This window comes from Telmatherina bonti, assembly GCF_933228915.1.
Source record: "Telmatherina bonti genome assembly, chromosome: 7".
Lineage (NCBI taxonomy): Eukaryota > Metazoa > Chordata > Actinopteri > Atheriniformes > Telmatherinidae > Telmatherina > Telmatherina bonti.
In genome coordinates this window covers 36,257,464-36,279,968 of record NC_136625.1, presented here as the reverse complement: position 1 = coordinate 36,279,968, position 22,505 = coordinate 36,257,464, and the positions used below count along the sequence as shown (strand labels likewise).

Below are 22,505 nucleotides of genomic sequence, written 5' to 3'. Positions count from 1 at the left end.
AATTAATGAAATAATGAATGACTGAATGAATTAATGAATGAATTAATGAATGACTAAATGAATTAATGAAATAATGAATGAATTAATGAATGACTGAATGAATTGATGAATGACTAAATGAATTAATGAAATAATGAATGACTGAATGAATGACTGAATGAATCAAGGAATTACTGAATGAATTATTGAAATAATGAATGAATGACTGCATGAATGAATGACTGATGAATGACTGACTGACTGACTGACTGAATAAATGGCGGTCAGGTGTTTTCTGTTCCTCTGTTCCAGGCGGACTCAGAACCACAAGTAGACGCAGAGCAAGTGGACTTCCATCCTCAGGAGGTTTCTGGACCAGTGGAAGACTTCACACCAGATGTGAAGTCTAAATAAAACAAAGAAACCGCCTCTATGGAGATGTCTGAAAGAATCCAAAACACCGATACATCTCCACCAACACGGTAGCAAAGAGCCAAGACCACACCCCAAACACTGGTGAAGGTCCCCAAAAAAACAAACAAACAAAAAAAAAAAACAACTAAATCAATAATAATAATTCATACATATATCATACATATATTCATACATATATATATATATATATATATATATATATATATATATATATATATATATATATATATATATATGAATCAAAATACATATATATAAATATATGTATTTATATAATATAATATAATATAATATAATATAATATGATATGATATAATATAATATAATATAATATAATATAATATAATATAATATAATATAATGTAATATAATATAATATAATATAATATAATATAATATAATATAATATAATATAATATAATATAATATAATATAATATTATATAATACAGAAATTTTTCCCCTCCCTGAGTCGCCACCTTATCGTGGTGGAGGGGTTTGTGTGTCCTGAAGATCCTAGTAGCTATGTTGTCTGGAAGGGTCCCCCATGGCAAACAGGTTTCTAGGGGAGGGACCAGACTAAGTGCGGCTCAGAAACTCCTATGATAAAGACAAACTGACCACACACTACTGCATTCATATTTATATATATTTATATTTCATTTATGAAACTAACACATATGTATAATGTTACATTCTTGGGTTAAAATGTTTTTTTTAAAAAGGGGAAAAAAAGAAAAAGAAAACACGGATCTGCATCAAGGTGAATTTGTCCACATGACGTGACATCAATCTTATCTCTGGGTGTTTGACGGATGGAAAGGTGATGATGTTTAGTCGAGTTAACGGTGTGCTATGATGGACCAAAGACCACAGAAACCATGAGGCTCCCAGTTCAGAAAGAGAAGGAAAGAAGAGAAACAGTCTGAAGATAAAGGTATGCAGGTCCCTATGAGGGATGTTATTGTACATGTAATGAAACACTTTTTATTATCTTGTTGCTAACATGCTGCTGCTTCGCCACAGAATATATTAGTTTGTTTTTGCAACACGACCAGTTGACATGTTAGTCTGGGAATGTGGTGAACAACAGTACGTCCTGACTGGAGTGTTTCATGCTCTACATGGGTCTGTGCTCTCTTAAATAACTTATATGATATTCATGGCATGTCAGGATCATTGACATGACATTTTGTAGGATTTATGATGCTTTTTTAAAATAATTTCTAGTGTGTTATGCTTCGTTAATAATAGGATGTTAAATGATAATTTGTGCATTATTATGGTTTATCGTATCTGGGTAACTAATGCATGTTAAGTATGAAGGACAACACACACATCAACTCTTTGTTGAAAGCTCTCAAATTTACAGATCTAGTCAATTTCAAAATCATACAATTCATGTGTTCAGTAAATCATAAAAAAGTAGCACAAAGTATCCAGGGGTTGTTTCAGACGAGGGAGAGTTCAGATGCACTACGAGGTACATGCATCCTAAAAACAGATAAACACACGAACTAAACACCAGTGTATCACAACCACTGGAGTTAAACTGTGGAACAACTTAAGTGATGATATGATGTTATGTCCTACTCCTATCACATTTAAAAATATCCTAAAAAAACCATATAATACAAGCATACAGGACAGAATTTGTTTTATGTATAATGTATGTACAGCTGTGCTCATATGTCTTCATCCCCTTTCATTACAGAAAAGCTGAATTTACAACAGTCACTCAAATAACTGGAGACTTAAAAAAGGAATAATAACTAAAAATGTGTAAAAATGTAATCTAGTAATATAAGACACTGTTTTTTCATTTAATTGAGTTGAAGAAAGAAAAAACAAACAAACAAACAAACAAATATGTCCTGGACAAATGAGAGACTTTTCTGTTGAACAGTGGGACAAAATACCTGTCAACAGGTGCAGAAGTCTGAAAACACCTGACTGGAGCGGAAACATTAAAGGATTCTTCAACTAAATATTAGTTTATGACTGATGGAATATGTAATAAATTATCTTATTTGTTTGCTTTAAATAAATATTTCTATTGAACCAGAATTAGAAAATAATGTCATGATTTTCATCAAATTTTTATTCATTATGACTTTAGTCAATTTCAGCTTATTTTGCAGGCAGCTGTTTTTTCCTTCTTTAATGAATAAATATGAGCACAACTGCATGTGCACGTGCCTGTCGATCTGTATATGTGCATTCTTCATGTGTGCACAATTATACATGTACATATGTTTATACATCTATGTACATGTAAATGTGACTGTACATAACTATAAATATGAGAAATTTAACTTAATTTGTGGAAATTATCACAAAAAGTTAAAGTGGGAAATTATCCATCTATAAAGTCAACAACGTAAGACATATGGCATGCTATGCTATGACAATGTTTTTTTTTTCCTCTTTTCATTGAGTATCATGGAGAAAATCAAACAACCATTTATTAGTGTGTTATGTTTCTTTTTTTTTTTAAATAAAAGGAGAAGATATTACAAGAAATGTTCTTTTTCCTGCTCCTTTCCGAGCACGGTGCTCTGTTTGTTTTGTTTTTGGACTGAAAAGTCTTGTTTTGTATGACCATGAAATATACTGATTAACCCTGCATGTGTTTGGAGGAAACAGACCTCCACGCATGCAGAGACAACATGCAAACTGCACAGAAAGGTGGTCACTGTTCAAGCCCCCCCCGAGCCAAGGCTCAGAGGCCGCGGTGGTACCCGCCATGCCACTGTGCAGCTGATGTTTCCCCAGGTTGGTCCTGGAATGATGAGAGGAAAAGTACAATGGAGCTTCAGGAATGCAGGACCTGCAGCATTGTAGTTCCTCTCTGAAAAGGACTGTCTGCTGAGAACGGCTCAGTGTGGAGGAAAAAACCTGCACCGTGCATCATCCTGCTGGAAGTTTCCATCAGAAGATGCTCCACTGTGCTTAGAAAGGGATGGACATGGTCAGCAGCAGGACTCAGGTAGGCTGTGGAGGTTAAACCATGTCACCCCACCAGCAGCAGCCTGAAGCGTTGATCCTGACGGCAGGATGGATCCATGTCTTCATGATGTTTCCAGCAGATTCTGATCCTACCATGTGGATGTGGAGCTGAACTGGAGACTCATCAGACCAGCAACGTTTCTCCATCTTCTATTGTCCAGTTCTGGTGAGTCTGTGGGAATTGTAGCCTCAGTTTCCTGTTCTTACTGACAGGAGGGAACCCGCTGTGGTCTTCTGCTGCTGGAGAACATCTGCTTCCAGGCTGGACGTGTTGTGTGTTCAGAGATGATGTTCTGCAGATCTTGGTTGGAACCAGTGCTGACTGGATTTCCTGTTGTCTTTCTATCATCTCGAACCAGTCTGTCCAGTCTCCTCTGACACCAACCAGACCTTCTGGTCCAGACAGCTGCTGCTCGCTGGATGTTTTCTCTTCTTCAGACCTTCTCTGGAAACACAGGAGATGTGACCAACATGTGTCTCCACTGATGCAGTTTGAACTTCAGCAAGTCGTCTTCACCGTGTCTACATGACTAGTAGGGCTGTGACGAGATGCTTTTGTCCCAATTCCATTCAGATTTTTTTGGGTGCCTATTCTGTTTAAATTGCAATTCTCACAATTCTTTGACATTGCTCCTTTTAGTTGCTTAAAAACAAAATAAATGTATAAAAACTTTTTTTTTGTACATCATTTTTCTTGATTTCGATTAGGAAAAAAACAACACAGCAGCCAGACCGTCATTCTGCTGCTATGATGCCCAAGAACACAAGTAAAAAGATCAACAAAAAACTATAAAAATGCAAAATTTTAAATTGGATTATTTTATTTGAAAATAAAAAATTGATTTAACAAAAAATTTGATTTTAAAATTGTGAAGCAAAAAAAAAAAAAAAAATCCAGATTTTGACTAGATGCATCAAGTCTCTGCCCTCATGTAAAATGTTGGAGCTGTTAAACGATCCGCTAGCTCTTTCACTGTTTTCTTTTTCCTGTCTGTAAAGCATCTTGAGGTGGCATTACTGTGATTTGACGCTATATGAATAAAGTTGAATTGAATTGTGTAAAATGTTGCAGCTGTTAAACAATCCGCTGTCTTGCTTTCATTTCTTCCACCTTAAAGTTCCTTGTATGTGCAGTGATCTGCAGACAGAAAACAAGTTTACCTCTGTGGTCATAAACCAACAAAACAGCTCCGATTTTCAGCTTTTATTCATATTTTAACAAAAACAGGTTCACAAGTAACACGTCAACCCATATAATGTATAAAAATGTATCAAGAAGAATCTCGAAGGACAAAGAAAACGTTCCATGTAAGTTCTTTGGCTACAGAGGTCAGATGGAGGCCAGTGGCAGCAACATGTTCAGTCCTCCTGCTCCAACATCCACATACTTTCAGGTGCTACCGTCTCCAACAGGCTTGAATCCCTGGTTAGCTGGATCATATGAAGCATTTTTAATTCAGGTGTTGCATCTGAAAGCTGCAGGATGGTAGATGCTGAGGACCGAGTCATCCTGATGCAGGCTGAGACACTGAGCAGGGAGGAGCTCCCTACAACGCAGGCCAGTCTGGATGAAAAACGTCTGTTCAGCCTGACAACGAGCACAAACATCTCCAAAAAGAGATAACCAAACCCAGGGAATGTGGACCTGTTGCCGTAACGTACAGCTTTATGTTTCTGGACCTTTCCAGTGGTTGTTTCTGACAAAGTGGAGAAATTTAGCTTCATACAAAACAAGGTGGTAGAAAATCATGGCAAATGGAGAACAGACATTCAAACACTGCACAACACAAACTGAACAAACTCGTCCCAGTCTACATGGCACACGACGCAGCGGAGGTTTATCCTGAGTAAGCCAAAAGGTGGACTTGCTGTAAAAACAAAAAAACCTTTTATTTGGTGCCCGTCGCCCAAAGTCAAGACGAACACAGAAGCGTCGCAACAATGCTTCTCATGTTTACACAAGCGAGTTGCACATGCAGCAGTAAACAATGACAGCCGGGCTTTAACATTCATCCTTTAACTAAGACGCAACTTTTCAAATCAGAATGTTTAAAAGAAACTAAATTCCTGGGAGGAAATAAAAGATTTACCAGGTTAGAAAGCCGTCTTGGCAAAAGCTTTAACAGGTTTAAAACGCAGGTGATGGCCGAATAAACAGCTCGATATGTGCAAGCAAATCCAAAATGAAACCACAGAATAGGGGAGGAAATAATAACTGTAGTTTGGTTTTATATAAAATAAGCATCTGCAGCAGCCTGATGCTCCCAGACGAGGCTGAAGCAGCGCTGAAGGCGACGCTGCCGAAGGCAACAAGAGGTACTCGTAGCGGGGATAAGAGAGAGGGGGGGACGTGGTGTAAAAGGACGTTTTTATTCATCACATTCTGTAAAAAAAGAGATTTGTTTGGGTTTTTTTCACTTCCCAGTTATTAAGAAACGTCCCCACTTTCTCTTATCCTGGAAGATTCACCGTTCATCACCGGACCCATCGTGTGCGGTCAGGGATAAAACAAACAAGTCTGGAAAGAAAAAAGCGCAACACCGGGTTAAAATAAAGCACATCACTGCTGAAAGCCTACAGGTTCAGTCAGCAGGGCAATTATTTACAGCTAGATAGGCCCAGGTTTCTGGGACACAGCGGCGGTTTGATGACGCCGCCTCCCCTCCATCCTTCGCTTCACTAATGAAACATGAGATAGTGGCGCGCGCTGAACCAGAAGGCTTCACAGAGAGCTGAACAGGCAGAAAGGGCTCGTCTAAACTACACAAGGCATGGAAATCAGTTAATGCTGTAAATACAGGTCACCAGCGCGGGACGGGCTTACGAGGCAGTGACTCCTTCCCACTCCACCAGGTACTGCACCTTGCCATCCAGGGTGACCCGTCGGGCCAGGACTTTGTATTTCTCGCCGCAGGCCAGACGCCCCGCGGCCCCGAAGTAATTGCTAATAGAGTTTTTGAGATGCGTGAGCTGACTGCTGGGGTCCATGCCGTGGACTATGTCTGCAGAGTGGAGTCCCGGGAGGGCGCTTAGCATCTCCGTGGCTGAGGGGGTCGTGTCTGGAAGGCTGGGGGGCGGGATCTCTGGGTTGGGGGGCTGCAGGGCCCGCCGTGGCCGCCCGCGTTTTCTTTTTAAAGGTGGAGCGGAAGCAGGCCTGTTGCAGGCGGATGTTTGCATCTTACTGGAACTACAGAGGCTGGCAGGAAGGAAAAAAAACAACAAAACAGTTCATTTTCTCAACATGAACAACTTTACAAAAATAAGAACTGATGATTAAAATAGTTTCTAACCAGTTCAAACACTCAGAGTTTATAAAAAAAAACATTCAAAGGCAGCAAACGTTTCTATCAGGTGTTGTAAAAACATGGAAACTTTCTCCCCGTTTCGCTGCATTCATGCCAACACGCTTCTGCTTCACCTGGACTGTCTTGAAATGCTAGTTGAGGTAGTTTCTGAGGTGCTGAGGGCGCCGATGGACTCCATGTCGGACGTTCGGGGGAACAGCAGAGATCTGTCACTTCTGGTGTGGAAAAGGGAAGAAAAGCGTCGCTTAGAGACCACAAAGCGTTACGGGAAGGAATGAGAAACAAGAATTAGTTGTAGCTGTTGTGTAAAACAGGACTGGCTGGGTTTTTCTGTAAAACGTTACGACCTGCAACATCCAGCTGTGACAAGACGATTTAAATATCTAACACAGAATAACTCAGGTTTATAGAGAGGAGCAGCCGTGTGGAAGACATGAACCACTTTATGGCTTCATAACAGGGAAACGGAGGAAAACACGGAGCTCTGGCGGCGATTCGTCTCAAACGTGTCAAAGAGAAGCAACAAAACCGATGTTAAAGCGTTTGGAGTGTCAGATCCTCCCTCCGCCGACCTTCATGGGGGAAAATGTCTCAAAATGACAGTTTTACTACATTTTCATCTCAAATCATAAAGTTTTAAAATGAAAATGTAATGTTAGGATTTTTATCAGGAGAAAACTGGTGACATTTAAGGTTTTTACTGGATTCATCCTAATTCAACTGGTTTCCAGTAGCGAGCGGATGCAGGAAACTTTTACTGATATTTGCAGATATTATATCATAAATGGGCAAAAGTCTGCAAAGCTTTAAAATGCAACAAAAACTTCAAATCAATTCTGAAAAATAGTGATTAATGGAAAAAAGCAGGAAAAATACTGTGGAACTATGATTTTATAGCTTCATTTTGTTGTACTGGGACATTTTTTGTACACAAATGATCCCCTGGAGGCGTTAAATTGAAGAAACAAGGATTAACTTACAATAAGCCTATTTTACTTCTTCAACACTCCATCCTGCCGCCGGTCAATAATCCAACATGTGGAAGCTGCCAGTGGAACACACATTAAAACATCCAGCAGCTGCTCACTTACTTGATGGAGGTGAAGTGATCCAGTGCATGGGGGTCCAGCGAGAGGGGCTTGGCTGTTTCCTGCCAGAGGAGGTTAAAATAATCCACATTTTAATGTTTAACTGTTACAGAAACATGACCACTCATGCGCATACTTGTTTCAAAACAAAGCGGTTACACCCAACTCACACCTGCTAAAGTAAACATACAAAGAAAGGACAACACACACACACACACACACACACGCACCTGGGACAAGAGCTCAGTGGAGCGTCGCGGTTTAGCCAGAGACTCCAGAGAACGCACTTCTTGTTTGCTCTTTTTCTTCTTCTTCTTCTTCTTTGCACCGTTGTTCAGAGAGCTGGAACTTACGGAGCAAAAGTAACATTTTACAACCGTTTCACACGAGATGATGAAGAATGAATCAGTTCAACAGGTACGTGTTACAAGATGAGAGAATGAAAACTGATTTTACTCGCTGCGTTTAGGTTTTACAACTTATGGAAATTAGTACAAATGATGAGCTGGTGGGAAGGGCGGGGGGGTGATGCCAGGTGGAATAACCATGATGGCAGGTGGAAACCGCCCAGCAACCTGCTTACATTTCTGGTTACTAAAAAGTGGAAAACCAGTCACTGTTCTTCCCAAATCATCTGGAAGCATGTTGCAATGTCTGAAACATGACAGCAGGTTGGAGATTTCCCCAAAAAATCCTTTTAGGATGCCAGATCCATCCTACCTCATGACTGATCTATCCTCATTTTGCTATATTCATCTCTCCTCGTGCCAAATCCATCCTTCTTTATGCCAGATCCATCCTACCTCATGCTATATCATCCTCATTATGCTATATCCATCCTACCTCATGCAATATCATCCTCATTATGCTATATCCATCCTACCTCATGCTACATCATCCAAATTTATGCCAGGTTAATCCTACTGCATGACAGGTCCATCCTCATTATGCTATATCCATCCTACCTCATACCATATCATCCTCTTAATATATTCATCGTACCTCATGCCAAATCAAATCAAAGACACTTTATTCATCCCCAAGAGGAAATTCAAGGTTCAAGGTCCATCCTCATTATGCTATATATATTCTACCTTGTGCCAAATTCATCCTTCTTTATGCCAGATCCACCCTACCTCAGGCTAGATTTATCCAAATTTATGCCAGGTTCATCCTACCGCATGCAACGTCACGCCAAATCATGCTATATCATCCTCATTATGTTAATCCATCCTACCTCATGCTATATCATCCATCCCACCTCATGCTATACCATCCTCATTATGCTATATCCATCCTACCTCATGCTATATCATCCATCCTACCTCATGCCATATCATCCTCATTATGCTATATCCATCCTACCTCATGCTATATCATCCTCATTATGCTATATCCATCCTACCTTATGCTATGCTATATCATCCATCCTACCTCATGCTATATCATCCTCATTATGCTATATCCATCCTACCTCATGCCATATCATCCTCATTATGCTATATCCATCCTACCTCATGCTATATCATCCATCCTACCTCATGCCATATCATCCTCATTATGCTATATCCATCCTACCTCATGCTATATCACCCATCCTACCTCATGCCATATCATCTTCATTATGCTATATCCATCCTACCTCATGCCATATCATCTTCATTATGCTATATCCATCCTACCTCATGCTTTATCATCTTCATTATGCTATATCCATCCTACTTCATGCCATATCATCCTCATTATGCTATATCCATCCTACCTCATGCCATATCATCTTCATTATGCTATATCCATCCTACCTCATGCCATATCATCCTCATTATGCTATATCCATCCTACCTCATGCTTTATCATCTTCATTATGCTATATCCATCCTACTTCATGCCATATCATCCTCATTATGCTATATCCATCCTACCTCATGCCATATCATCTTCATTATGCTATATCCATCCTACCTCATGCTATATCATCCTCATTATGCTATATCCATCCTACCTCATGCTTTATCATCCTCATTATGCTATATCCATCCTACCTCATGCCATATCATCCTCATTATGCTATATCCATCCTACCTCATGCCATATCATCTTCATTATGCTATATCCATCCTACCTCATGCCATATCATCCTCATTATGCTATATCCATCCTACCTCATGCCATATCATCTTCATTATGCTATATCCATCCTACCTCATGCCATATCATCCTCATTATGCTATATCCATCCTACCTCATGCGATATCATCCTCATTATGCTATATCCATCCTACCTCATGCCATATCATCCTCATTATGCTATATCCATCCTACCTCATGCCATATCATCTTCATTATGCTATATCCATCCTACCTCATGCCATATCATCCTCATTATGCTATATCCATCCTACCTCATGCCATATCATCCTCATTATGCTATATCCATCCTACCTCATGCCATATCATCCTCATTATGCTATATCCATCCTACCTCATGTCAGACATGGCTTTAGTGGACTTGCATCCCTTGATGGTGATTTTGTGCACCGTCTTCTCCACCGCTCTGCTGGCTGGCTCGTCACAGTTGGGGGCAGCAGGAGGAAAACGGATCCTCAAGCCGAACAAATGCTTCTTTTTCTTCACTTCCTTCCCAGACATGAACCTGGATGAGGCAAGAGAAGAAGAGAAGGTTACGAGTGAGTGAGAAAAGCAGAAAGAGAGTGTCCGAATGCTGGGAATGATGTCAGAACTGAGGTCAGGAGTATTAACAGTGAGAAAGGAACTTACAAACACTTGTTGTTGTTTAGGGCCTTTCGAACATGTTCATATCGCTCAGATACCGGCGTGTTGGCGAGCTGCAGACACAGGAACAGAGCTGATCAGTTGGAAAAGCAACATCACTCGACTGCAATATCTGTCTACAGAGAGCGATTTAAACAGCTATTAAAACTGCAGAAGAAGAAAGTGAGTTTGTCCTGGAAGTCACCGATTAACAACGTGGCATTTAACTCTTTCTCCGCCATTGACGAGATATTCCGTCATTCACGTTACAACGCTTCCCCGCCGATGAGATCTTTCCCGTGTTTTCGCGTTTAAAATGTGGGCGGGGCTGCGGCTGATTTAGTAAATAAACACAAATAACTGGTATCATATAGCAACACAGTAAACGACACTATCACACTTATGATTGACAATGCCGGCTCCACAGAAAACATACTCCGCTACAGAGGACCTCAAAATGATCATGGACTCCGGCAACTTGATCTTTGATTTGTCAGAGGAGACTGACAGTGACAGTGAAGATGAAGATGAGAGAGAGATTGGATGCCGTGATGAGGGAGAAATTGGACGCCGAAACGAGAAAGAAGTCTGGGTAGGTGAGAAACGACACAACGGGGGACACGGACATGGAAGATACAACGATCACAGCCAGACCGAAGTAACTTTTAGGGGACGTGACAGGAAAAGACGAGCGTCAGGTATGGGACAAGACGAAGCGCACCTACTCGTCGTCGTGACGACAGTGGCTGTTCAGGTGATGACACGGAGTGGAGGGCCTCAAGGCAGAGATCTCAATCTGGGCTGCCAAATGCCAGAGGCTCAAGAAGTAAGACATTGTTTTCTTTAGCATTTGAATAAATCAATGTATTCTATTATTTCTGCTGATTTTCTCCTTGATTTGAATTATGTGGCTGAAACAGTGATGCGTCTAATTTATATATTTTTAAGGAATTAGGGAGTCATTTTGTGCTTCATGCACACACCTTCATCATGAAAAACATATATGATCAAGACAGCCTTCAAGAGGCAATCAATAAATGTTTATGAAAAAAAGTTTTTTTCTGAGATTGTTTTTCAAAATGTTTTTTTTTTTTTTTACAAAAATGACCAATATTCAACAGTTGATAACTCAAGAATGAATAAAGATAGAAAAATAGTTTCTTCATTATTTGAAAGGTCAGATTCTCTTCTTTCTTTTGATAAATGCAGTGTTAACATACTTCAAAAACAACATTTTCAGCCGGCCTTCAAAGATTGCTGGATATTATCAAAATGCCTGGCGCTGGCTAGCAACTAATTCACAGTTGTCTGACAGGGAAAGAGTTACTGTTAAAGCAAGGGAAGGATCTCACCTCTCCAAGCTGCAGCAGCTCCCAGTTCTTATTGATGTAAGCCATTAAATCCATCTCCGAGTCAAAATACTTCTTGTTGTGAATCACAGTCAAGTTGTACAGGCTGAGGTGGGTGACGTCCTTCCTGAAATGTTTTCACAGAAAAACTATGCAAGTCTGCTTCCAGAAACAGTTTTCTACTCATGAACTTGGATGAAGTTGCAGCTCTCAACCCTAAAAGCTCCAGAGATCCAACTTCAAACCAATTCTTTATCCCAGACCATGCAGACTTTTATAACCGCAGCTGAAACAAAGTGCTGCGCAGCATTAAAAATATTACAAATTAGGGGTGGGAAAATCAAAAAATCAGGAATTTTTGTTTCAAAATTTTAATATATAGATTTTTTTTTTTGTTTAAAAAAAAAAATTCCAATGAAATAAAATAAATCTACAATAAATTTTTTTGTCATTTTTATTTATCTTTTTACTCGTCTTCTTTGGCATTATAGCAGCAGAATGATGGTCTGGCTTATTGTGTTGTTTTCTCCTAACTGAAATCAAGAAAAATTACGAACAAAATAACTTTTTTTTTTTTTTTTTTTAAATCTACGAAAATCAGCAATATCGAAGAATTTTGAGAATCGCAATTTAAATCAAATCCGCACCAAAAACAACAAAAAAAAAAAAAAAAAAAAAAAAACAGAATCGAATCGGGATAAAAGCATATTGTCACAGCCCTATTAAAAATATATGGATAATTATATGGATTAACATAAAAAAAATCCAACATAAACACCAATTAAATGAACTGTTACTGAAGGCTGAAAGCCTCAGCTGACCTCCTGAATGACATTACCGTGGCTGTTCACGTGCTCGTAGAATCATGGGGTTTGGTCTCCCCAATAAGCAGGAATCGATATCCTCACAGTTCACACAACTGTTCTGCTGAACCAATCGGTGTGTGTGTGTCACGTTATGGACAGAGAAAAGTCTGGTCCTGCAGCTCAGTGTTTAATCTTTAAACCTAATGACTAAGTTCATGAAACCCACTTTACGTGGTAAAGAAGTGGTGCTAAATAGTTACATCCATGTTGTTTAAGTTTCACTAAAATCTGTAGAAATCACAACATGAAAACAGGAGTCATATGTGATCAATGCTCTAAGCAGGTAAAACAGATCTGTGTTGTCTCTGCTTATTTTCCACCGTATGGCTGAAGCTTCAAAGCCACACTTCTACGTTTTTTTTTAACCAAATGAGTATTTTACCTTCATATAAACACATCCCACCCTGCATAATGCTGTGAGGCCATTTTACTGAGACTTAGTAAGTAATTAGTCTAATTAATTACCAACTTTGTATTTAATCTCAATTGCATTTTATTCACATATTTGCCCAAAAAAATTACTCTTTTTTTTTTTAAAATTTAAATGGACTTTAGTGCGTGACTTAATAACAGACACCAAATAATCGACACAGATATGAATATTCTAACTCAGGCTCTATTAATGTCTGGAATAATACTTTTTATTTGATTTCTAGTGTAAACAACAGAAAAAGGTGTCAAATAATCCTGGCCAAAACTGAGCAGACCTAAAATAAAAGAGTCATTTTAAGTTATTTAACTAACTAAATATAACTAATGTTATATAAACTAAGCGGCTGTTCTGTTCCCTCGCAGTCCCTCCACACGTCTGTTTATCACTAGAAACAAAGTTTCTGATAATATCCATATAGAAATAGTCTGATGGACGTGTGCAACGGTGTGTGTGTGTTTGACAGACAGTCCAACTACACGATCTGTAATCGTGCAGCGAATGCTTGTCTGCAACGTTCTGTCGGGCTCAAACGTGTATTGTGATCCAGGCATGAGGTGGTTTCAGACAGACTTACCAGCTGAGAGGCAGTCTGTCCAGGTACTCCGGTCCACCGTTGCAAACTGAACAGATAAACACATAAAACCTGAAGACAAAAAGGAAAAAGAAACACCTCATCAGCTGCTTTACTGAACCCTGCGTGAGAACAGAGGCCCCCCAGCAGCTCACGTCGGCCACCAGGCTGGAGAAGCAGCGTGTTTGTACCTATCTCCGTAGAGCATGGGCATCTGGAGGCAGTGGAGACAGGATTCATGGAACCACTGCTGGCACGTGTTGCACTGCATCATCTTCAGGTACCAGCTGCAGTGGAGGGATGGGAACCAGTTAGCTGCGTCAGGATGTTTGGCGGGACTTTTGGGACAAATGAACCTTTGCACTCACTCTCCAGGACCGCCACAGTAGCAGTAACACTGCTGGATGTTTGCTTTGTGACCCTGGTACCACACCAGCTCCTCCAGCGCGTACGGGAAGGACAGATGAAGACCCACATGCTCCTCCTGCTGCTCCTGCTTCAGAAAGCTTTTAGCAGACGTCCGCCGCTTGTACGTACTCCCCCTCTGTAAGCACCAAAGAAGCAGGCTTTCCTCAAACCAGGCTTCAATCTCCTGCAGAAGCTCAGTTAGCAGCAGAGCAAAAGCTGTACCTTACGTATGGAAGTGAGTTCGCATTCGGAGCACAGCCACTTGTCATCAGAGTCGATGACGGCAGCGTCGATGATGGGGGTGTGACACAGCTGGTGGTAACCTGAGGAAAAAGCAACACATTCACACGTAGACAGCAGATCTCAGACTTCTTAGGTCTAAGACGGTCTCAGGGTCTGACAGAAGCACCTCCATGATGGGCGTTAAAAGGTACGATGCGTGCGGAGAGGTGAAGGTGGGCTTATAGAGACGGAGGTACGGTCAGACGGCCCCACAGTGAGCGGACTGCTGTGGTCACGCGGTGCAGACACCGGTGTACGTCACCAGCTCTGCAGCTGCAGACGGATTTAGTTTTCTGTTAAACCTCCAGAAATGCAACCGATCGCTCAGATCGACGAATTATAAAATATGTAGAGAATGTTGTACTGGAATGTTTTGTCACAACATTAAAGTTCATTTTCTTTCTGTCTGGGACGGAAGGCTTAACGGTGACCCACGGCGACGTACAGCATCACCTCACACCAAGACTCACGTTTCTTTCTTAGTTTGGTTATTTGTCTCATCTTAATGATCATTTTTAGTAACAACATTTAAACTGGTCAAACCAATGAAATGGACTCTTCTCGTCCCCAATTAACAGGTTCGATTCTGGAATAAAACAGCTAAAGTTGCTTTTTCTTTTATTCCTAAAAACTCTCAGGTCTCACGAGTCTGTTGCTAACGTGGTTGCTATAGACGCCGGCATGCGCGTGACACGCTCATGTTTTAACCTGCGAGTGGACCCAGATGCAGGTATGACTGCACCGCAGGTAGCTGCCTCCACACAGAGTACATGCTAGGGGCGGGAAAATCGAATCGAAAAATTGAAAATCCGGATTTTTTTGCTTCACAATTTTAAAAATTATTTTGTTTAAAAAAAAAAAAAAAAAAAAAAAATCAATTCCCCCCCCCCCCCCCAAACAAATAAATATAATCCATTACAAAATTTTGGTCATTTTTATTTTTACTTGTCATCTTGGGCATTATAGCAGCAGAATGATGGTCTGGCTACGTTTTGTTTTTCCAAATTGAAATCAAGAAAAATGACGAGCAAAAGAAAAAGTTTTATACATTTTTTTTGCTTTTAATCTATAAAAAAATTATCAATATGGAAGAATTGTGAGAATCGCAATTTAAATCAAATCGGCACCCAAAAAAAAATCGGAATCGAATCGGGACAGAAGCGTATCGTCACAGCCCTACTACATGTGTACCGTTTTTGTTAACGTTTAACGGCGTTACTGTCCCAAACGGTGCTCTAGCACAGAGGATTCTCACGTCGTACAGAGATGTCCATTCAGAGACACCGCAGAGAAAAAAAAAACGGTGGCACAAATATAGCCGCTGCCATGACAACGAGATGCAAACGCCTCATTCTGACAGAATAAAACACCAGTTTAGTAAAGTGATTAAAAACCAATAGAAAGAGCTGGAATTGTGTGTTAGGATATGTGTTACACACGTTGACATGTTAATTAGGATTAATTACAGTAATTTCTACCTTGTCCACATTTATCACAAATAACAATTTCGTTTGGTTCCTCTGAAATTTCATCCTGGCAAATGGAGCACACGATGTCATCGTCCTCATCCTCCTCCTCGTCTTCACCTCCTGAAAAATGCAAGAATTCGGAGTGAAATCTCACCAGCCAATCGCAAAAAGTGATCGATCATGAGGCTAAAAATAATCAATAAATATGGCAACATAAAGAAAACAGGGTTTATTCCAGACGGAACTTTGCAGAAATCACACACAGTGATCACGCCGTTTGTCATCTGCACATCGCCGTCTCACGTCTCAGGAGATGAAATACCGGCTGCTCCTGATGGGACATCAACAGTAACTGCAGCTCTGATTGGCTGCCATTACTGAGAACGTGTTCGTTTAGGTGATGATGCTTGAATCGTTGAACATCGAGGGGAGTTTTAAGGATTTATATCGGATGCCTTAAATGTTTTATTTAAACCAGAAAATCTTTAAAAAGGACACGATGAAAACATGACGACCACCAGATAAAATGCAGAGTAATGATCGGATCCTTCTCCGTTACGTTTCATTTTTAACATGCAGATTTTCCTTTCTGAAGGTTTGGGGAGTGAATGAAGCCCTTTCGGGGCCCCTTTCCACTGCTTTTCCTTTGTGGGGCTGTGACGGTGCTGATACAGTGGACTGTTAACTGTCACTGACAAAAAGAGGAAGATAAGTCAAACAGACTAAAGAAGACCAGATTAATCCATGAACTGATGCAGAAATGACAGTTTGTCAGTACAGACGTCCAAAACTGCACAAGTATTCACCGTTCACTTTTTCAGGTCGCCAGTTCCACAACTTCTTAACACCTTATCAGCCAATCACATTGCAGCAACTCTGAACATCTAGTCCAGCAAACAAACCATACCATTTTTATTTCGAAAGCACTTTAAAAACAACAAACAGCCGACCAAAGTGCTGTAAAGTGAATAAAAAGAAAGTAATAAAATGGTAAAATAAAGAGATTAAAAAGTTAAAACTCCATGATAACGATGTGCTGAAGGTCAAACTCAGCAAAACGAAGAAGAAAGAAGATTTAAGTGACTCTGAACGTGTCACGTTGTTGCTCTGAGTGTTTACTGGGATTTTCACACACAAACATCTCCTGTGTTTCCAGAGATGATCTGAAGAAGAGAAAACATCCAGTGAACAGCAGCTGTCTGGACCAGAAGGTCTGGTTGATGTCAGAGGAGACTGGACAGACTGGTTGGAGATGATGGAAAGACAACAGGGAGTCCAGTAAGAACTGGTTCCAACCAAGATACACAGAACATCATGTCTGAACACACCACACGTCCAGCCTGGAAGCAGATGGTCTCCAGCAGCAGAAGACCACAGCGGGTTCCCTCCTGTCAGTAAGAACAGGAAACTGAGGCTACAATTCACACAGACTCACCAGAACTGCTGGAAACATCATGACAACATGGATCCATCCTGAGTCCTGCTGCTGACCATGTCCATCTCTTTCTGAGCACAGTGTAGCATCTTCTGATGGAAACTTCCAGCAGGATGATGCACCATGTCACAAAGCTCACATCATCTCCACCATGACGATGAGTTCACTGTCCTCCAACGGCTCCACAGTCACCAGATCTACATCCAATGGAGCAGCTTTGGGATGTGGTGGAAAGTAGGTCTGGACGATTAATCAGATTTGAATCTCAACTACGATCTGGGTTTTCAACGATGATAAAAATAAAAGGGTGTGATTATTTTTCTCTCTGCAGTTTCCTCTCCTGCTGTCTTCAGCTGCTAATCGAGCGTCTCTGGCGTTGCAGCGCTGTGCTGTAAACTCCTCCCACAGCCGCTTTGCTTTCATTCAGACACTGTTGCCAACTTGGCGACTTTCTCTCTAAATCTGGAGACTTTTATTGTTAAAAGCGACAAATCTAGCAGCTTTTACTGGAGTTATTAGAGACTTTTCTGGTGTTTTGGCGACTGACTTGAAGGCACATATTGTTCTGCAGTTACTGTAAGGAAGGAGCAGCGGGAGCCTCTCCCGTCCTAAAGCACTCCCAGGCGGCCAGTCTCAGTCGGCTCCGGCTGCAGGTCCATGTAGAATAACTGCAGTAGGTTGTGGAAGTTCACCTAAACATAGTTTATACCATTGTCAGTGACAACTGGCTGCATTAGTTTCCTATACATAGTTCGGCCAGTTAAACACTGTAATATCCCTCCGTTACGGGGCGTTACCATAGCAACGCGTTAACCAGCTGGTTCAGATCAGCCGTCTTTTAACAGGTGAATGAGAGAAACGCGCTGCATTATGCATAAAACGTACATCCAGGCCAACGTAAAATCGTTCCTATAATTTAGTATATTTAGCAAATGTTGTTAAAAAGAAATACAAATTTGTTATAAAATGTTTCCTGTGTGGGACCATGAAGGTAAAAGCAGATTAAACAACTCATAACCGTGCATTAAAAGGTTATAATGCCCGAAGCAGAGTCAAGAAGACCACGACGCGCAGCGTTGTTTAATCCCTACTTATATTTATCTATTCAGTTTACATCAGTATTTGCACTTTGTCAAGAAAAAGCTTCATGTTATTTATTTTCTACAATATGTGGAAACCTAAAGACATTTTTTTAAGTGTCACAGTTTAACGTTAAAAAAAAAAATCATGTTGTTAAAGATAAAAGGAAAATCGTGTTAAATAATCGAGATCTCAATTTCAGTCAAAATAATCGTGATTATAATTTTTGCCATAATCGAGCAGTGCTAGTGGAACGGGAGATTCTCATCATGACGTGCAGCATCTGTGTAATGCTTCATGTCAACATGGAGCGAAATCTCATTTCAAGCACCTTGATGAATCTGTGATGCCAAGAATCAAGGCAGTTCTGAAGGAAAAAGGGGTCCAACCCAGTACTAGCAATATGAACCTGATAAGTCAATGATGATTCAATATTTTTCTCTCCGAAAGATCAAAAGCATAAAATTAAGAGCTTAACTTAAAAATGTAAATCAAATAAACTTTGAGACTAGAAGAAACTCACCTGTTTGTATATCTTTCCACAGAACCCAAGACTTTGACTGATCCTCAAAGACCACAAAGCATCGCTGCTTGACCTGATCTATCTGGGTGGAAAAAGGAAACAAAAGATGCAACAATTCTGAAAAGCTGCCCAACCAGGTTACAACGGGTGAAAAGTAGAAAGCAAACATGACAAGAAAAACAAAAGCTAACTGATCAGGAAATCATGCAAACAAAGAAAAGTGACCAATTAAATACAAGAACCCGCTGCAGAGCCTCCCTCACACCAACCTTTGTGACTGTCCCCAAGTAGAACAGTCCATCCGACCACCGGGCCAGCACATCCTGTCCCTCTGTAAACCTGGCAGACATGTCGTCTTCTCCATATTCCTCCCTTACAGAGAGGCTGCTTGGTGAAAGGGACACAGCCTCCTGCTGCCGCTGGGGGGGAGATCTGAGATGAACAGACAGGTGATCCACAACCCCTGAGTCTCTGAAAAAGAGGGGGGGGGGGGCAGCACAAAAAGAAAAGACTTGAATATAATGACTGGTGATGTATGCATAGCCAAGCGTCTTATGAATACGAGGTGTGTCCAGATGCTTCTGCTGCTTAGAGATGTTGCATTATTCCCAATATGAATGATCTGTGCAAGAACAAAAAAATAAAAATGTTAAAAAATAAAAATTTAAGATAAGTTTTCTGCAGCCTGATGGCAAAAATGCAATGCAATAAAAGGCTCTGAACAGATTTCACAATTTTTTCATGATATTGTGATTCCACTGAGAAATATTTGCATTTTAGCATTAAAACACTGTCTTGGATCTACAAAAAGATGATGAATGGGGGATTGTGTAGTTGCAAAGTAGCTTAGAAAACAATGGAGGGGGAATGCATGCCATTTCACCCCCACTGCACTCACACAACAGGTGATTGTAGCCAGGGAGAGTGCTAATTGGTCATTAACCAGAAGCTCACATGCTGACTAGTTTCATTAGCTTCCCAAATACTAACTAATAGTAGTGGGAAAATTTAATAGAAAAATTGGAAATCTGGATTTTTTTCTTCACAATTTAAATTTTTTATTTCTTTTTGTTAAATAAATCAGGGTTTTTTTTTCCAAATAAATAAAATCAATGCACTATAAACATTTTATTTTTTCATTTTTATTGATCTTTTTACTTGTCTTCTTGGGCATCATAGCAGCAGAATGATGGTCTGGCTACTGGGTTGTTTTTCCCTCATTGAAATAAAGAAAAATGACGGGCAAAAAAAAAAGTTTTATACATTTTTTTAATCTACAAAAATCAGCAATATTGGAGAATTGTAAGAAACGCAATTTAAATCGAATCACACCCAAAAAATCGAAACCAATCGGCGTATCGTCGCAGCCCTAGAAGCTAGAGTTAGAGAAGATTAATAAAAGCTGACAGTTGTCCAGTTAGTTTTAACTGTCTTAACTTACACCGTTTTTATTTTCTCTTTTGCAGCAAAATATTGAATCAAAGTGGAAACGTGTGTTTTTCCCCACAGCTTGTGTCCGACTGTGTGTGTGTGTGTGTGTGTGTGGGGGGGGGGGGGGGGGGGGGTCCCTTTGTTCGGTTAATCACTCTGCAGAATACGGTCTCTGGAGAGGGTCTGCTCAGTTTGAGACTGTTGTTTAAGGTAATTATTACTTTTATATAGATACATCAAAGTAACAGAATGCAAACCATGTAGTTAGAGCTGCAGATCCGCATGCAAACCTGAACCCCCACCCCCCTCAACCAGGACGCTGGCCGTCCGACCCACACCCCCCTCCCGACGGGGAGGAAAACATGACAACAATACCTCATTCGGTCCCCTCCGCTTCTACAAACTGACTCTAGAGACAAAATATCTGGAAGGGAGGGACGTCGTTTGTCCTCCGGTTGATGCTTTCTTTTCAGATGTGTGTCCGACAACTCGCGCGGCTCTCAACGTCTTCAGAAAATAACAAACGGCTCATTTTCCCCCTGCACGTTCGCCATTTTGGTTTCCCGCTGATGGCCGGGGAGTGCATTGTGGGAAGCGCTAAAAACACCGCTAAGCTGCTGCTAGTCGACGCTACCTTCACAGGTTTTTTTTTAAACATTTGAAATAGTAGGCAGGGCATGTAATAACACGGTGCCTCCGCCTTTTAAAGAACCATTATATCCTGTTTTGTTTCTCCCCCAAGTTTCACCCCCTTTTTAAGATATTTCTGACTGAATGAAAAGAGAAAATAAGACTTATTTAACTTTTTAATTAACAAATAATTATTTTAGGTATTTATGAATGTATATTTAAGTGGTTTAACAATTCACGGAACATGTTTCTGTGAAGTTTAAAGACCAATTTACAGGTAAAGGATAGACTGTATACGGTCTATGGTTTAAAGTCCATATTTGTGACCGGAAGTTGAAATTAATGTGAAAGGTATGAGAGGGAAATTATCGTGAAAATGTTAACTTTTTCCTAAATAAAAAATTATTTAGGTATGTATATTTAAGTGGTTTAACAATTCACAGAACATGTTTCTGTAAATTTTAACAACTAGTTTACAAGTTAAAGGTCCATATTTGTGACCGGAAGTTTTAATTAATGTGAAAGGTATGAGAAGGTAATGATCGTGAAAATGTTTCTTTTTTTTCTAACTCTAAAATTCAATAGCCATACATAATATTATTATAATACTATTATATTATTATTATTATTATTATTATTATTATTATTATTATTATTATTATATTCACAAGTACAAAAAAATATTGTCTGGCACAACTTGTTTTTGCTTTGAAACTATTTCAACATAAAAGAGTGGAATTTTAGAAGGGGCGTGTCCGTATTTTGATTGGCACACCATGTGGCTAATGCAAGAAATGTAATAGGAGGGGCAGACTGTCAAAAAACAGGATACTTTAACTGGTCTGGTCTTAAACCAGTATTAGAGCCACTGAAGGGAAAAATAAATAAATAAAATTCTCTAAATTCTGACTTTAATCTCAGAATTCTGAGATTTTTTAAAACCTAAAGTTACACATTTTTGAGTGAATAAGTGCGAGTCTGTGAGTATATATATATATATATATATATATATATATATATATATATATATATATATATAAAAATATATATATATATATAAAAATATATATATATATATATATGTGTGTGTGCCTAGAATGTACCTTTTGCATATTTGGATTTTAAGTAGAGCTACAATATGCAAAAGCAAGAAAGGGGAATGTGACAAAATGCACTTTAAAAAAGTAATTTATTGAAAACAACAATTAAACGGAAATAGGCTATTTATCAGCAGATCAAAAGTTTAAGACCACAGGCTATAAATGCCAAGATCTGCTCAGCAATTTTTCAACTGGCCTTGAGATTTTGATCAGGACTGTATATATATATATATATATATATATATATATATATATATATATATATATATATATATATATATATATATATATATATATATAGCTTAGAAAAATCAAGGGAAGACTTAAACAACACAACACAA

General features: G+C 39.6%; 1 protein-coding gene across 1 annotated transcript; it reads right to left on the bottom strand.

The window, feature by feature from the left end:
* Positions 1-6,242: 6,242 nt before the first annotated feature.
* On the bottom strand, positions 6,243-20,988 carry mtf2 (metal response element binding transcription factor 2; the record flags this gene model as incomplete). The annotated part of the gene is made up of 15 exons (XM_079243897.1): positions 6,243-6,618; positions 6,841-6,942; positions 7,819-7,877; positions 8,046-8,163; positions 10,298-10,468; positions 10,594-10,661; positions 11,940-12,063; positions 13,810-13,878; positions 13,998-14,093; positions 14,175-14,350; positions 14,437-14,537; positions 15,975-16,085; positions 19,004-19,081; positions 19,269-19,474; positions 20,960-20,988. The coding sequence occupies 15 exons, from the start codon at positions 20,986-20,988 to the stop codon at positions 6,243-6,245; spliced, it is 1,884 nt and encodes a 627-aa protein (XP_079100023.1).
* Positions 20,989-22,505: the final 1,517 nt, after the last annotated feature.